Source organism: Pituophis catenifer, unplaced genomic scaffold (assembly GCF_029215685.1).
Source record: "Pituophis catenifer annectens isolate HBS135680 unplaced genomic scaffold, rPitCat1.0.hap2 SCAF_6, whole genome shotgun sequence".
NCBI classification, from domain to species: Eukaryota; Metazoa; Chordata; class Lepidosauria; order Squamata; family Colubridae; genus Pituophis; species Pituophis catenifer.
Window position 1 is genome coordinate 38,710,181 of NW_027256886.1, and position 18,030 is coordinate 38,728,210.

Here is an 18,030-nt window from a genome sequence, read left to right on the forward strand (position 1 = left end):
TTATAATCTCTAGAAAACTTACTTAAAAAGTAGCTACCCCTATGTTTTGTATAACAATACAAATGTATGACTAATATTTGTTCGCCTTTCTGTGCTGAAGGGCAGTAAATGTCTCCAGAACAATCATCACGTATCCTGGTAGCAGTGACTGACTAGTGCTTGCAGTATCGTTCCAGTTTATAAGGATGCAGGAAGATAATGACTATGTTCCCAGTCATAAATTGCATGAATGGGTTAATTTTCTCATCACAATGTAAGACGAAATAGTTGAGCAAGATTTGATTGTTGTTCCCATTAACCAACTCATTCTTTGTTTTCACTCAGGATATAATTAAAGTTCTGTTTCTGCATTCTCCTTAATATTTTCTCTATTAGTTTCAGATTTGTTCAAACCATACTTTTCCTTGTTTTTGTTATCTATTTAAATAAAAAACCTTTTCTATGAATTGGTCTGTGGAAGACATATATATTCCACTTACAGCCATTATAACATCTAAGGTATCCTGATCAGAAGGCTTTGTACAATCAAAACAATATATTTGATACTGGAAAGAAGAGATATTGCATGCCAATCATTTATATTTACCAATAGAAAATATATGCAGCTCAGGATTGAACTAGATCAAGAATGATACTATTGTGGAGTTTTTATTCCAAAAACTCCACAATTCAGCCCAGAGCTTGCTTTATTCAGAAAACATGTCAGAATTGGAAGAATTCCAAATTGCTATTAGAGGATCACACCATTCCAAAGTCTCCTAATCCAAATAACTATATCTTTTGGGAAGCAAGGATATGTTTTTTTCCTTTTGAAATTCCAGCATTGCTATCACTACCCAGTGCAGCTGGAGCTTTAAGTGCCACCAGAGGGCAGTCACCACTGTGCCACCAGAGGGCTAATATTTATACCTTGCACTTTCCGCTTCAGGAGCTGTTTTCTCTCCCACCCACCCTGCCCCTAAAATGGCAACAGTGAGAACACTGTGTTGGTTAGACTTATATCCTACTTTCAGCAACTTGAGATGACATACATAACATTCTCTCCTGTCATTTTGCTCCATAGCAACAACTTTGTAAAGTATACTTGCCGATATGAACAAAAAATGCTCAGAATTGTTAAAGATGTATCTGGCTGATACAAACACAAGGAGAATCCTCAAAATCCTGTTTAGTGCAAAAAATAAAAACACGCTTTAAAAGAGTAAAAATAATGCAAATTCGAACATTTCTTAGTGGGTCAATGCAATATTTAGACAAAACGAGACTTGCTAATCTATAGTATCTACTATAAATCATAATTTCTTCAAATTGGATAGGAAAGATGAATGTGGAGATTCAGATTGAATATTGCCATGCCCATCTTTTGGAATTATTTTGTGTCACTTCTTCAAGGTCAATGATCTCTGGATATACAAAAGAGATTTTCAAATGAATGACTCAGGAATTCTGAGAGATGAAATCCATAAGTTGTCATAGGTGCCTACTCGACCTTAGTGGATGCTTCAGATCAGAAAAGGGCAGAAGTCTTGCCAATTGTATTCTTTCCAGGGGGAGGGGGTAGAATGTTCTGTTCAGAGAAATTAAGTTTCCCAAACCAACTTTAATTCCAAATTTCCCAGCACTAAATCTCATACCTCAATTATTTTTCTCCATCTTCCAAATCAAGGAAACTAAATTTATGACACAGCATTTTAGTGAGGAGAGGATGATTTCACTATATCCCAACCCGAGTACTTAGTACATAAGGTTCGTTTTCAACCAACTTACTGTGTTACTTCAAGTTGCAAGCTCAGTTTGATTTGTCAGTAACCCTGAGCTGGATCCAGGGATAGAAGGTTTTGATATAGCAACCAAAAACTTGCTCAGACTATTTGAGTCACTTTTCATTAAGGAGTATGCACAGATATCAAGATCATGCCATTACCTCCAAAGAAAGTCATCACATTGCAATCCAGCATTTAAATATCCAGGTAAAAGTGGCCGGCATTTCTTATGTCAGCTTCCAAATCATATTTCATATTTTTGAATTTTAACATGGACCAAATTTCATCCAGGTAATAAGACTTCTCTGCTCATACTTCAAAAAGCATGTGTCAGTATGCCAACTTCCTCCTTGGCCTTTCTCAACACAAGTTCATCTATTTAAAACTACTGAGTGATTAGCTATACAATTTACAACATAGGAAGTGCATTATGAGTTGGCACCTTGGAGGTCCCTGTCTTCTCAAAAAGCCAAACATATCTAATGGTTGGAGATGAGAGCAGTTTTTTAGTTTCTAGTTACGACAGCTAGAGTTTATAAGAACGTAAAAGCACTATAAGATAGAATAAAGAGAAACAGACTCCACAGGATGATTTATTGAGGTAGGTTAGAGTAATAGAATTTTGCAAGTCTGTCTGAATTTTTCCCTCTCTCGCTCCCTCCTATAGTCCAGGGAATCAAGGAGGAGCCAGTCAGTGTTTTTTCCCTAACATTTTTCCATTTCCATGGGCTTAGCACATTTCTCAGTACCTGTTGTTGTCCTAATAACTTCTGGATGCCTTCTCCAACATCATTTCCAAAGGCTCCCTACAGAATGATAACTGGCTTCCCAGAGTGGGAATACATATTCATTCATCTCAAGCAGAAACAAACTTCACCAAACAAGCTTGGTGAAGGCATGAATACTGTCACAGAGAGCAGAGGCAGATGCCTTAGCAGCTCATCCCTCTCTTGGGGTAGGAGATTTTAAAAATATTTTTCTTTTAAAACCAGAAGCGGAACTGTAGGGAAACAGTTGTGTGCTGGTTGTTTCCCTGTCCTTCGCACACTTCAGCTCTGCCCTCTCTCCTATTTTTATAGATGAGGATGCAAGAGACTAGCAAACATTCGATTCCTGAGCAGCGTGCATTAATCTAGATCAGTGTGGGCTGAGGAATTCTGGAAATTGAAGTCTACACATTTTAAACTTGCTGAAGTTGAGAAACATTGATCTAGAGGTAAGCGAAAGGGCACTCAGGTTGCCAGGCTTCCCAGCTTACACTTGGCAGAAGCTACCAAGATACTTCACGTGACACAGCCAGAGAAAAATCTTCATTGCATAGCAGCATAAAGACATTTTTATTATTATTATTATTATTATTATTATTATTATTATTATTATTATTATTATTATTATATTTCTATACTACCTTTTTCCCGTAGGACTCAAGGCGGTGTACAGTCAAGAAAAATATAGATACACAAACATCATAAAATTGCTAATTAAAATTATTACTTAGTTTGGTCAATTAAATAAAACCCAGAATTAGATAACATTTAAAAAAATCATTCACATGTTCATATGTTTATCCCCGCCTGTTGGAACATCAGGGTCTTGAGGGAAATTTAAAAAAAAATTAAATTTGAAAGTTAAAGCAATTTCTTGCCCTCTGTCAACACGAGAGTGCAATTTCTCTTTATACCTCTGCAGTTTAAATCTGGTACTTCTTTTTGTCTCTTTTCCTTTCCCATTGCTTAACAAACACATGTTCTGTATTTCTCAGCTTGATGCCAAATGCCAGTTGTTTTAACTGGCATTCCTTCTCTGGGAAACTCTAAATCTTACTGTAATTCCATAAAGAGGAAAGTATGACAGTGGGAGCAAAAGCATGCCAAATAAGAAGGGAGATGAGAGATCTCGAGCTTCTCTCTTCTGGTTACTTCCTCACAAGGATGAACTCATATTGGTCTGCTGTTGGCTTGCAGGTTTTGCTATTAAACACCAGATTGGTAAATAATAAGAAAAAACTTTCTCATCTAAGATTTGATTGTTCATGAGAGGACTGCTCTATGATGTTTCACAAACACCTGAATTGGATAACTAGGGAATGCACAGTATAGCACCAAAAAAGACTAGGTGGTCAGGGCAGGGGAATTTTTGGAATATATAGATCTCTTTCTGTCTCCAGGATCAAGTATCAATCTAAAATATTGGTATCTAGTTTTGGTTATTCAGAAGAAAATGGGGATTCTTTTGGTATACCATCCAGTCAGCTACCCAACAAATTTCCTGAGTTGATGAAGGTGGTCTCTGATGGAGGTGGTTCAGAACTCCTAGAGGATGAAGTCTAGATAATTTTAACTTCCATGCTAGGACTGCTTTGATTGGGGCTGTCCAAGAATTAATAGCTGCCATGCCAACTACGGATTTCTGTCAACTTGTTTCTGGCCCAACATATATGGCAGATCACACTCCGAATTTGATTTGATTTTCTATTGGGTAGAAGAATAGTGGTCCCAAAGTGACAGATTTTATATCTATTCCTGTCATTGTTGAATCAATTCCGACTGAGATTTAGGTTGATAGCAACTATTTCTTTCCGCAGAGATGTGGAACCTATTAGAACGATTGCCCATGAAAGGTGATGAATTGGTAATTGATTCCAAGTTCTTCAGTGTCTTCTGGTTAATAAGCTTTGTACTTCTGTCAAAGATTTGACTACTCTGAATTCAACATATATGTATCCTCTCATATATTGCAGATCTTATTCAGGCCCAACATAGGTTAAAACTCATATAGAATTCGACAATGATGGAAGCAAAAAAAGTGTTTATTTTCCATTACTGCATCCTCTCAGTTTCATCCAGTAGACCTTCAAGCTTTTAGGGATCTGTTCAGGTAGAGATCATATACTGTAGATCCTTTGATAGTTCACTTTAACAACTTGGCTAGAAATTTTAAAACCAATCAAATTTATAATGACTTAGATCCTAAAATTCTAGCAAAGCAATCTATAAAAATGTAGTCAAATTTGTCAGGTCAAATTTCTTTGCATAAGTTTCATTGTTAAAGCACCACTTTAGTGTGTAAAAAACTGCGTCAAACAGCAATACAAGTTTAACTGGTGTCAGACCTATCCAAATGTGATACCTAAATGTGAGGTGATATTGATGGTGGGAAAAGCCCCGGATGCTGCTGCACAACAACATTAAGTCTTATGAGTATGGGGCTAGTCTGCCCCCTGTGGGTCACTCTGGATAGTGTACAAGCATGAACAGATCAGACTGGCAATCATTGATAGCCAAACAATCATTTTGTATTAACACTGTAGTCTCCTGGCTAAACAAATGTGAAATAAAATAAGTTTCACTATATATGCTTGCCTAGCATTGTAATTTTTTCACTTTCCAGAATTGTGATTCTATTGTGAAAACCTTTTGCTTGAATATAATCACATTATTAATGTGAATATATTTACTGTATTTATAATGCATTATATGTCTGAGATTGTTAGGTGCTTTATTCAAATACAACAGTTAAGAATCACATACTTATCATTTAAAAGGTACAAAAGAAAAAACTATTGAAAGGGAAAATTTTAAGTACTGTTTTAAAAATGGGTTGTATAAGCTATAAAAATGCCCCCCAATCATCTTTGTTTTGTGTAATAAAACTACTCTAATTCTTACTCTCTAATGCCTTTGGGTCCTGTTTCCATTTAAAAATTAGCAGCTTATCATCCCCCGCTAAGAACATTGTGCCTCCTTTGCTATTTCTACTTTCATTCATATTGCAGGACCTCAAGCAGAATCTCAAGTAGACATTGAAGAAAATATAATCTAGAAGAGATCTTGTGGGAGATGATAGATTAATGAACACTTCAATGTATCTCTTTATGGTACTGTGTATTACCTCAGACAGAAAAACATTCACTGACAATTAAATTAAACAATTATATTTAGTTAGATACCATGTTTTACGCTATTTTATCATCACTTTACATATCTGATGCGTGAGTCCAAGCAATAAGACATGTATTTGTATTTATTAGTTTGTCAAACATGTTCAAGATAGCAGGTATAAATATAAACATGGATATGAACGAAATAAATGAATACAAATAAATGGGGACAGTGTATTAATAGCTCCTTTGTGATCTACACTAAAGCACACAACTTAAGACTTCTGAGCAGTAAATAGTTCTGCTGTACTGTTACTGAATGGGATGCAATATGCAGTTATGCTTTTAAAAAAGTATTATAGTTTGCATTTGTAGATTCAATTGTTTTCTGTGAGCTGATTGAAACTAGGAATGTAGTTTTCTCTTGATGACAACAAATACAATTTCTCAAAATCTATTCATTAAATCTATTTTCTGGAGGAAAAAGTAGGAAAAACTCAAAAAAGTCCACTACCACTAATAGTGCATGTAGGACAGGTGGAAACCGAATCTAATGTGATATAGATGCAGCATTTGGAAAGGCATTCTTGAATGCTGAATGGCTGCTATTAGATTGTTTTCCGTAACTTAGCATTCCAGGTTTTTTAGACAAATTGTTACTAACAATGTTCTCAGACTAATACAGATGCTTGAAAGGAAGGTAACAACATTTGCAGACTTATCTTCAAAAGAATGTAAATAATCACAATTGTGCAAAAATTGTTTAGAATGAACTGATATTCCTCAGGGTTAATAAATTGTTGGAAAACATGAGGTTGAATGAACTTATGCAAGAAAATGTTTTCTTAATTGCATTGCACTCACAGATCTGATGCCAGCAGTCTTGAACAGAAGAGGAAGGGTTTTTTCCCCCCTCCATCTAGTGACCCCATTATAGCCCTCAATTTCCTACTGCCATTAGCATTGGGTAACCAACAACATACTGGGAAGAGAGATGGATAACACATCTCTCTGCATCCCTGCAATTGTACTCAGCTGCAGGGAATATTTGAATGAGATGATAGCTCTCAAGACCAGAAAAAGTTGCTCAACCTTATTGCAAACAAACATGTATTATGATTCAAGAGCATTTATAAAAAAAGATGAGACATTGAACTCAAAATGAACTACTGAAGGCTTTTCCTTTCTTATCCCTAACCATGACCGTAACCCTAACCCTAACCCTCAAAACGACACTATAGAGCACTTTACACCAGAACAATTAGACAAAACAAGTTTTTTCTCGAATGTCATCACTCTGCTGAGAGAAAAAATAATTCCCTCAACACTGTCAACTATTCACCAAGTCTGCATTACTATTACTATTAATCTTTTCATTGTTCCTATCACATCTCCTCCCACTTACGACTGTATGACTGTAACTTGTTGCTGTATCCTTACGATTTATATTGATTGTTGCCTATTATAATTTGATTACTTATTTGTACCCTATAACTATCATTAAATGTTATACCTTATGATTCTTAATGAATGTATCTTTTCTTTTTATGTACACTGAGAGCATATGCACCAAAGACAAATTCCTTGTGTGTCCAATCACACTTGACCAATAAATAATTCTAATTCTAATGATACAAAAACTTATTGGCAACATTTTTGTTTATTCTTCATTACATTATTTTCTTTTGTTCCCCAGACCATGACCAGGAAAGACTTAGCTGTGTTATGCTAAGTCTTTCCTGGTCTTTCTCCATTAAACTGAGAACCTTCACTGAGAATAAATGCTTTCTCCATTAAGCTGAGAACCTTCAGATACCAGAAAGATCTTATCCTGTGACCCCAATAGTGTCTATGAAGGAATCAGAAAAGGCAAGATGATAGAAGAGGTGTCCTAATTCAAGTTCCATCCTTTAGTACCTGCCTATGATGTTGACTTGTGGGCTTGCATCCCAATACTGTCTTGACATTTTTGCCTCCCCTCCTGTTGATGTCATTATTTGCCACCCATTGATTCAGATATGAAATCAGAATACTAGTAATGTGGCATTTATTGGCCCTTTTACGTTAATGCAAGCATCTCAGACTCTGATCCCTTGACAACCATTCTGCTCTTATCTCATTAGGAGATGGACACTGCAACATTATGCAGATGATCTCATAATTGCTCAGTAGTGTCAAACTGTCTGGCTGCTAGTACTCTAAGCACTTTAATTCTGTAACCCTTGTTGACTTAGCACAAGTTGAAGTAGTCAACCAACCAACCGATCTTGTCTATAAAAAGAACACAAAGGAACTTTGAACTTGGCATGTGTTTCCTATATAAAGAAGACAAAGAAAGAAAATATAAATTCTAAGTAAACTGACTGCTTGTGACTCAGCTCCTTTCATGACTCAAAGCTGTTTATTTTTTAGCTTTTTTCCAGCTTGGTTGGAATGTAGTGTAGGATGGGCACCGGAACAGAGCTTAGAGATGATGCATAGGGTCCCTTTTGAAAGCAAATCCAAAGTGTTGTACAACATTTTTCAAGAAAACTTGGAGATTTTTGCTTTATCCACTAAGCTATGGAATTATCACAGCAGTATTTCTGTTTATTTTGCAAATATAGATATCCTAGTGCTGACCAGAGAATTTCCCATCAATAGTCTAAATCAATAGTCAATAGTATAATAGTCAATAGTGAATTCTTAAGAATTCAAAGATCTGGAGGGCATCATGCTGTTTTCCTCAAGGATATTTTCCCCCTTACAAATAGGTAGTTTCATACAGTGATCTACAGTACACGCTTATCTGCAGGGAATCCTGGAATACATTTCTATTGATACAATATCTTTTAATGGAATCTTCTTCATATTGATTTGCCATAACTATCTAACTAGAGGAAAACATTATGCCTTGTCCTAGTTGTGTTATGTTACCTTTCTATATATTTTGAATTGGGTATCATGGTTATCCAATTCACATGTGTTGATGGGTTCCTTCCATATAGAGCTAATGTGGGGAACAATAATAGCATGCAACAATACTGTTGCCATGGTCACTCTAGGAATGTCTGTAATGCTTATATGCTTTCTTTTTCTTAAAATAGCATTGATGCATGAAGTATATAGGTCCTTTAAAATGAAGGTGCAGTCCCCCCCACACACACATACATTAGACACACACACACACACACACACACACACACACACACACAGTGTCACAATTTGGGTAGCAAATCAAGAGTGTTGCTAATTTCTACAATGACTATAAATCAACAAAAGGACTTCTGGAAGGGAAGATGTTCTAATCAGCCATCCACTCCATCTGCAAGTTTATTCTACTTCTACTCATATATAACATTGGAAGCAGTTCTCTTGAAAAGTGGAAAATAAATCAAATGTGTGACAAATATAAGCACAGAGATATTGATGTATAAGTAACTACAAATCATTTAGCTATTTAGTTCATTAGGAAGAATAATAATCGCATAGCAGGATGTAACCATCATCAGACTGAATTATCACAAAATTGTGAACAGATTGCTGCATCCATCTGAAGGAGCAATCTGATGAAACCCAGAGGTAATCTCTGAAAAAAGAAGCATAGGATGAACTTATGTATCCAGTGGCTACAAGAGGGCACAGGGCCAGGACTCTGCAGCACATTTACAAGAAATTGGCAGAGGAGACAGCAGCAGAAAGCAAATGCATCATCAGTAGTATGCAGAAGCTCAGAAGCAAGGTGGCATATATGGCTCCACTTTTGGCAGCGCTCTTTTATTAAATAGCCCATACAAAAAATTAAGCATCTAAAAAGAAAAAAATGGAAAGCACTCCCCATAGTCCAGAAGCTGGAGAGAAAGAGAATGGGGAGCCTGAAATGCAAGAAGATAGGAAGTGGGGTGGACATTGAGAAACTACAGAAATCAGGGTTGCAACAGGAACACAACAGGAGAAAGTGGGATGACATGTGAAGCAAAAACAATTTTCTGCAAAAGGTTAGAAAGTGTAGGGTTTGGCTTTTTTATCATTCCTCCCCTTCTGCCAGGTTTTTAATTTAATTTAACTGAAACTAGGGGATTCGGATACAGCAAAAGTTTGTTAGGTATCTCTATCATAGCTAAACTAAGCTCCAAATACAAGGCATAATATAAAAAATAAATAAGCAAAGTAATATGAATGACAATTTATTAAAAATATTTATATTTAGTAACTGTAGGTTCATAATCCTTCCATTTCTTACTTGAGAAGGAAACTGCTAAAAACTTTAATACAATTCTGATTTCTTATTCTGGATAAAGCAAGCTTCTTTAATATTTGGGGGAAAGGGAGTGTTCCATGTAAATTATTTTACTGGATTAGTCAAAACATGCAATTTATTTTTTCAACTCGGATGGGCAGTAGGAATTAATAATCAACTTCAGACATTAATATTCAACTTCATTTCATATACGTTTGAATGCCATCAATCTCAACAGATTTTTACACGTGCATCACCAAAGAGGTATCCAGAAATACTGCCCACATATCCCCATTTCTTAAGAGTTTCTGCAGGTTATACATTATTTTGCTCTGTTAACTGAGGAGGTATTGTGTAAAACCTTTGTTCTTCTGAGCACCTTGAAGATAAAAATCTTAATGAATAAACTTCATCCAGTGACTGCAAAATGACAAATTCTTCACTAAGGATTTACAACATCTTATATGATCATCTATGAATCTTGCAATGCTGTTGTTCCAGTAATAAAGACAGTCTTTTTTTATTTTCACAAAGATTTTCAAGTAACTCTAGAAGGTAAAACACTGGTGGAAAAATGGTCAATAACATCCAGGTTGAAAAGCAGTGTTTATCAGCAGTATTGCCTAATAAACCTATCCTGCTAGAAAAAGTGGTTCTCTCACCTAATTGTGACAACATGCAATAAAAAGACATTAGGACAAGCCTGAAAAGTGGTACAAAGGTTACACATGACCCTGATTGTTCCTTTAATATCTATTTAGTTTCCCCCCTCCCCCCACATACATGGACTTTTATGTGAATGAAATTAAATTTTGCCATAGTAAATTCATTACAGAGGCAATACTCTAATTTCATAATTCACTTCAGTCTGTAAATATCTATTTAGCTTTTTAATCACCAGATAGATACCATAATAATACAGGTGAATACTACAAGTGATGGTGGAAGGGGGAACTTCCCAAAAGTCTTCTTTTTGTCCCTATCCAAGTCCTCCTTAAGATAAGTTTTTTTAAAAAAAACATCCACATACAATTCATAGCAAAGCTTCGTTTGTTGACAGACCCAGTTCTTCCTTTCTGGAACGGCAGAATCACGTAGCATCAAGGTCGACGGGGGGACGGGACCGCATCGCTTCTGTGAGTAGAGTACAGGCGGGCGGGGGGCTACGAAAATACGGATGAACCAGGCTCCGAGTCCTTATTCACCTACTCCAAATCCCTTTATACGGCGTGCACTTGCGATTTCAGTCCAACTGATTTCCAACCGACAGCTGGGGATCAAATCGGGGGGGGGGGACGGGGACCCAGAGCGTCAAAGCGAAGCATCTCAGCGTTTCCACCGGCCCGAGCAGCAGGAAGTGCCCGGCCATTACGTTTGCGACTTCGTTCACAAGACAGCTTTCCTCCTCGCCTCTTCTGATAGGCTAATCCTGGCTGAAGAAAGACGAAATGCCCATCAAACCAACTCAAGCATTAAAAGTAGAGACTTGTTGGAGAAAGTTGCTTTCTGCTTCCGATCGTAAACCGCGGTTAGAAACGATGGACGGGAAAACCTCCTTCCCCGGCCCTCCTCCTCCCCCAGGTGAGGGAGGTTCAGAAACAGCACGTTCGCCACACAGGAGAGTCAAAGGAAATCTCGAGGTTTGCGGTTTTGAGCCGCACGCGCCCCAAAAAGATTTGGCCGGAAAAACGCCGCCCTTCGCTCTCCTGTGCCCTCAGGTCGTCGGTGAAGCGCTACCTCAGAGCGCTCCGTCCCCCCACCCCCCCACCCCCCAGCAGAGGAGCAGAGCCATCGCATCCGGTGGCGCGGACTTTGGTGTGGGGAGAGGGCTTCCTGGCTCACGTGCGACTCTCCGAGAGTTATTCCAGCTAAAAAGAAAGAAGGAAAGAAAGAAAGAAAAGGACGGGGTGGGGGGTGGGGGGAGAACAGCGGTAAGAATTGCCGCGCGAGCTTCGGGAGAGCCATCCGGCGCAGGGTGGGCGCGAAGCAAACCCCAATCGAGCACGTGGCTACGTGTTTCTGGCTAAGAGGAAAGGAGAGGGTAGGTGGGGCTTGCTTGGCCGTGGCGCCGCTCGTCCATCTCTCTCTCTCTCTCCCTCTGTGGGTGTGTATGTGTGTCCGCGTCCCGGCCGAGTCTCTGCAGGATAACCGCTGCCCCAACCGCCGCCCCCTGTCTGTCCCGGGCGAGACAGGCGGGACTGAGGACCCGGAGAGCTGGAGGAAGGGCTTGTGCGGGGCTGGGCTGGGCTCCGCCCGTTCGCTTACTCGCTGCCCGCCCGGCTGCGGGGCGCTGTTGTAAGCAGCTAGGAGGAGCGGCTAAGCTGGGTTGGGCCGGCCGACGGCGGGGAGGTGCTGGGTCTCCAGCTTCACTAGGTGGGTGGGTGGTAGGAAAGCAGGAGGGGGTGGCCGCGGCGGCCTTGGCTTCCCTCCGACTCTTCCCCCTCCTGATAGGCGGACGATGAAGAAGCTATACATCGGCAACCTGAGCCCGGCCGTGACTGCCGAGGAGCTCCGGCAGCTCTTCGGGGACAGGAAGTTGCCCCTCACCGGGCAGGTCCTGCTCAAGTCCGGCTACGCTTTCGTGGACTACCCGGACCAGAACTGGGCCATCCGCGCCATCGAAACTCTCTCCGGTAAGCCAGGAAGCGCGGCGCTCAGGACTAAGGAGAGGGCGTGCGGAGATACCTCTTTGCCTTGACCTCCCCCCGCTCTCCCCCGGCTGGCTCCTGGCCACTAGTCCGCCTTCCGTCTGGATGGACCAGGCCCCTTGGAGCCGGCAGGGCAGCGAGTGTCTCGAGGAGCCCTGCTTGGGCGAGATGTTGACGCAGGGGGTGGGGGACTTTCCCTTATTTACTCAGCCCCCCCGCGAGAGACGGAGGAAAGGGGACCCGGTGCCCCCCTCCTGACCGGAGCGATCCTTGATGCTTCTCAGAGGGCGGTGCTGCTGCCAGAGCCTCTGAGCCGGTGCCCGCGCCTAGGCGCCCTTTCCCGTTCGCCCTGAGCGCGCTGCGCTTCAGCAGGCGGCCCGGCGGGCGAGGGAGGGATTTTTCGCTGATTTTTTTCTCCGATTTTATTGAGCGGCTCCCGAGCGCGGGGTCCCGCTCCCTTTAGTTTTCCCGGCATCCGCTAGATCTGGGGCACCTTTCTACGAGGTGCCCTGTCCCAACTCGCCGGGAGCCCGGAGCAAAGAGCCCCAAATCTGCCCGGGGGCCCGGAGTGACGCGCAGCCCTGAGGCCGGCCAGTCACACCGGGGACGAGCAGAGCGCGGCTTGAATTGACGGAGAGGGACGTTTGGGCCAGCCCCAGGAGGCAGACCGTCCATCGGGTTTGAGCGGGCCGGCCTGGAGCGAACCAGTTGGAGTAGTTGGCCCTTCGCTCACACGCGCACCTCGCCGCTTCCTTCCGGAGGCTGAATGTTAGCCGGAGCCCAGGTGGGGCGAGCCCAGCTTGTTTAAGCACCAGCCCTTTAACGTGGCCATTTGTCTGCTGACTCCTCGGTCGTTTGCTCGCGGTCCTAGGAATAGTTTGGGCAGAAGAAAGCTACCTGAATGGGCCGGCGTGGAGGTGGGGGGGAGGTCCGCGCGCGCACCAACGGAGCAGGCTCGGGAGTCTTTTGGGCTGAACCGCGGTGCTGGCGCAAGAATTCGTGCGAACGGTCCCAGTTGTAGATCCTGATGGGCAGAGGGGCACCCCCCTCCCCCGTCAAATGTTTCCACGGGCATGGGATGAAGTAGCTTCTTTGGCCAAATAGTTCACTTGAGGAAACAAAGACGGCTCCCCCCCTCCCCCCAGAATGCCTGAAATGCTTTCAAAGCCCATTTCTCCTTAAGGGAGTTTTTACTCCCAAAGGATGACTATTGGCTATTTTCCCCGTCAAATTTCTCTCATTTTCCATTCTCTACCATCACCTCTGGGTAATCAAAAAATGAGATGCCCACAGTGACTTGCACCAGAGTTTGGATGCTTAGCATTCAGAACTCTCTCACTTGAAAATGGATTTTTTTTTTATTTTTACTTTTAAGGTAAAGCAGAGTTGCATGGCAAAGTCATGGAAGTGGATTATTCGGTCCCAAAAAAACTAAGGTAAAATATTTGTTCTTCCTATTATTACAAATTATTAGTAAGTTGGAGAAAAATAAGCAGCGGAAAGTTGAATCTTGAAGTTTAAACTTCAGTGCTGAAAATACTTTAATAGTTACATTTTTGCTTTTGTTGTTCGAGAGTTGTTTTTGTTTCTTGGAAATCAGGAGAGTTTCCTCCTGTATCATGTGATTGTGACATACAGTTTTTTATAAACCTGATTATTCTTTTTAAAAGTCTGTAAAACAAATGTTATCTTATGTTTTAAAAAAAGTTTTTCAGGATTCTCAACTGAGACCCTGATTTTCACAAGGATTAAATCATATAGGTATTTTAGTACCCAGTCAGCCAGATGTAAAGATATGGTCAGGGACATATATATTAGCTCTTAGCTCAATGAAATAAATATAAAAACAACTTTGGCTGAAGATGATGGGAACTATAATTCAGTATGGGAGAAGTTGTACTCAAAGCAACTTCATTGCTTCCAAGCCTCAACTATGTGGGAAAGCTTTATTTCTAAAAGCTTCTTTTATGTGACTTGTATAAACCATGTCTTATTTGTGGTACTTTTTCAAAAAGTAGTAATCAGTGGCAGAAATGTGAGTTACATGGGATGATACTAGTGTTTTCTAATTTGCTATTCTGGTTTTCCTATATTCTATGTTGGCATGATATTTTCCACTGTTCTAAGTGACGCATATTCCAATAAGTTGTAGTATTTTTTATAAGAGGGCAGTGAAATTATAATGTTTTTAAACCATCATTTTAAATATATTTTATTGATATTGTTAGTTAATTGTTTCATCATTATAGCTATCTACACAATTTTGAAATGCTTTCACATTCAAAGTTCTGCTCCAGTTTATTTCCAAATTACCAAAACAGTGGAATGGATGAATAGCTATTGGTCTTTTTTTTTTTTTTACTTCTTTTAATTCTGTATATAAATTATTTGAAATTGTAGGTTTTGTACTAGTTCTTCTATAGCAAATTGGAAAACTGACTATCCCTCTGTTACTCTGGAAAACTCTGCCTTTATATTGCTTTGCAATGAAATCAATAAATTTTTTTGCACCTGGGAGTGTCAAATAATTTTCAATTTTCTGAAAATCTTAATTTGCTGGTCTATAACTGAATAACGATTTAATTTGATCTGATTTGAAGATCTTAAGAGGATTCTTCATTCAGTTAGAGAACACCATACATTTCAACAGTATGTTTGAGCTTCTGTTTAAGAAAAAGTTTCAGTGTTTAAAAATGGAACATTAAAATTTAAATTCCAGAAATATGTGGTACATGAATATGGTTTTTAAAGAAAATTGTCTTAAATCTAAATATAGTATAAAAAGTTGGTTTCTAAAATACTTTTGTAATGTAAGGGAGTTTTTCTTTGTTTCAAAGGGTTATCAAGTCACAAGCATAAAATGTGTAATGTGATTCAGAACTTATCTGTTCATCAGAGTGGCATTTCCAAAATACGTTCAGTCTATTAGAACTTTTGTTTGAAAACCCTTGCTCCTGTGTCCCATGATATGATCCTGGCCTTTGTAATTACTTTTCTAAAGGAAGTTCAAAAAGTTATTGTAGTTTTCTGCACACTCACACAAAAGTAAGATTCATTGTATTTACTAGAACTGATACTTAGGCAGGTTTTAAATTTAGTTGAAACATAATAATTTTTTAATGCAAAAGTAACATGTTTGATGCTATATGGTCAAATTCTAGCATGATGTTTTGTGTACAGTGCAATAAAATATAATTGTATATAGCTAAAAATATTTTGAATTATATGATAAAAATATAGCAAACATTTTTGTGCTACTATGTGCTTTAAAATGGTAGAGTACAAAAATATGGGAATTGGAGAATCATACAGTTATTGCTACATTAACTGTTGTGGTGACAACTCTTTAATGCTGATTTTTTGGGAATACTTGTATAATTTTGTCTTATTTTATGTCCTTTATGTGGTACTTAAAATTCTCAAATTCACTGTTATCAGTTGCCCCAAAATTGCAACCATTTTAAATTATATTTTTTAATTACTCCAGTCAGAATTATCGTTTTCTATCTGACCATGATTTACAATGGTGTGTCTTTGTCTAAACTTAAGAAAATTTCTTCCATGTTTCAAAATTGAAGAATAGAATCTTTGATAATATGCAGTGCGAATATTATCATGCTTTTGAGTTTAGTTAGAAATTTAGAAGTCCTTGAAGTTTGCATTAACTTTTATGAGGTGCTCAAAATCCAAACCCAGTTCCTTTGCTTAAGCTATTTTTAGATGATTTTTAGATGAGTTGATTGCAAGGCAACTATTTTGATCAGATGCAAATATTGTCAAATTTAAGTAGGTTAGAAATATTATATGTTTGAATAGATTATTTTCATACTGTGGAAATTAATATACACCAATCATTTTAAACAAAGATAAATTTTGTATTTAGGGTACATTTTAACATTGTTGATATTTGACTAAGATGGCAAGAAAGTGTAAAATTTACAATTTTGTGTATTAAGTTTGATTATTTAAATCTGATAGAAATAAAAATGATGTGTATTGCAGTATTGTCTGGAAATTACTTGAAATACCACATTCTGTAATTAAAGTGCTTATACAAAGCACCCACTGAAAACCAGAATTCTACTTAATTTTTAATGAGCCCAAAATACTCAACATTTCTGTTTCGATACATATTTCATTAAAACAGAAATCATCAGGTACCTTATAGGCAAAGGAATGTATTGGACACAAGACAGTTTTGAGCTTGAGTACATTCAGGCAGATTATCTGTCGAAATGCTGCCATAATCAGAATTATGGGTTTTAATCAGGATAGTTTATTCACAATATAGTACCATAGCTAGTCTTTTAGATGCTGCTGGATCCTAACTTCACAGCTGTCCACTCCAATTGCATTTATCCCATTCAACACATTAGATGGGATCTATAAGTCTGCAAATATAAATACATGTATTGTATTAAATGAATTGTAAAGGGAAGTCTTATAAAGTATTGTTTTTCCTTGGTGGTGTAGGTATGAATTAAGTTTGTTCACTTTCCATTTTTTCATTAACTTTGGCACTGCTTTTTTATAAGAATCACCTAAGCTTTGAAAACAGTGGCAGCAACATGACAATATTGAAGATAGGGTCAAAGAGCCACAGTCCAAATTGTAATTGTGACCAATTACTCACAAAGTTTTTGTCTTGTAGTTTAAACTAATTTAGAGAATATATATTCATATTTTTGCTTTCACTATATATTACATTTGTTGAGAAGACAAGTAGTATACAGTATATCAATTCTCAATATCTCTTTTAAAATAAAATGAAGCAGAACCTTAGATTAGGTGAAAAAATAATTTGTTCAGTAACTCTACGAATTAAAATCTATGTATATAGAATAATTATTGGAATGGGACAATCTATATAACTATTGTGTTTCTAATTTTGATTTCACACTTTTTATGGAAATTTCAGTGTTATATTCTGAATTCCTATGAGGTGCAGTTATAGGGAGTTTTTGTAGAAACTAAAATGTATATATTTTAGAAAGACTTTCAAAATGGAAAAATATTGCAAAATATTTTTGTTGAATATATTCAACATGTAAAAACCTAATGAATTATTTATTTTAAAAATAATATTAGCTTCATACTCAACCTAAAAAACCATTAGGTGTAATTGATTGAAATATTTGATATTTGAAAGAGACTTAGTCATATTTGGTTTCTAATTAATTTATATGAACGGGAAAATACCTTTAATCAATTATAGAAGGAAAGAATACTAAGATTTTTTATTTCTTAAAAGATTCCTCCAAATCTTCTAATTTTACACAAAGAGCAAAGTAATGTTTGTGTAAAGCAAAACACATGAATTACTAAAATACTTTTTGTGGTGTGCTATGAGTGGGAAACAGTTTTTCAATTGATGAGGGCGGGAGTTGGGTACCATTAATTGATCTTTTACATTATGAATGGTTTTGCATTCTTAAAACATAGAAGATGCTATACTTTATTTTGCTAATATAAACTGTTATGTCATTATTCACTTCATCTTGTCAGATAGGTTGTTTTTAA

At 38.2% G+C, this 18,030-nt stretch overlaps 1 protein-coding gene across 2 annotated transcripts in view; it reads left to right on the forward strand.

Annotated features, from left to right (window-relative positions):
* Positions 1-12,317: 12,317 nt before the first annotated feature.
* Positions 12,318-18,030, forward strand: part of IGF2BP2 (insulin like growth factor 2 mRNA binding protein 2) — a 68,630-nt gene continuing 62,917 nt past the window's right edge. Inside the window, exons 1-2 of one of the 2 annotated variants that reach the window (XM_070946451.1) lie at positions 12,318-12,495; positions 13,886-13,946. In XM_070946451.1, the coding sequence (XP_070802552.1) occupies positions 12,321-12,495; positions 13,886-13,946 (236 nt within the window). In that variant the 5' untranslated portion in view covers positions 12,318-12,320. The remainder of the gene's footprint in view (positions 12,496-13,885; positions 13,947-18,030) is intronic. The other variant, XM_070946452.1, reaches the window with a different exon arrangement.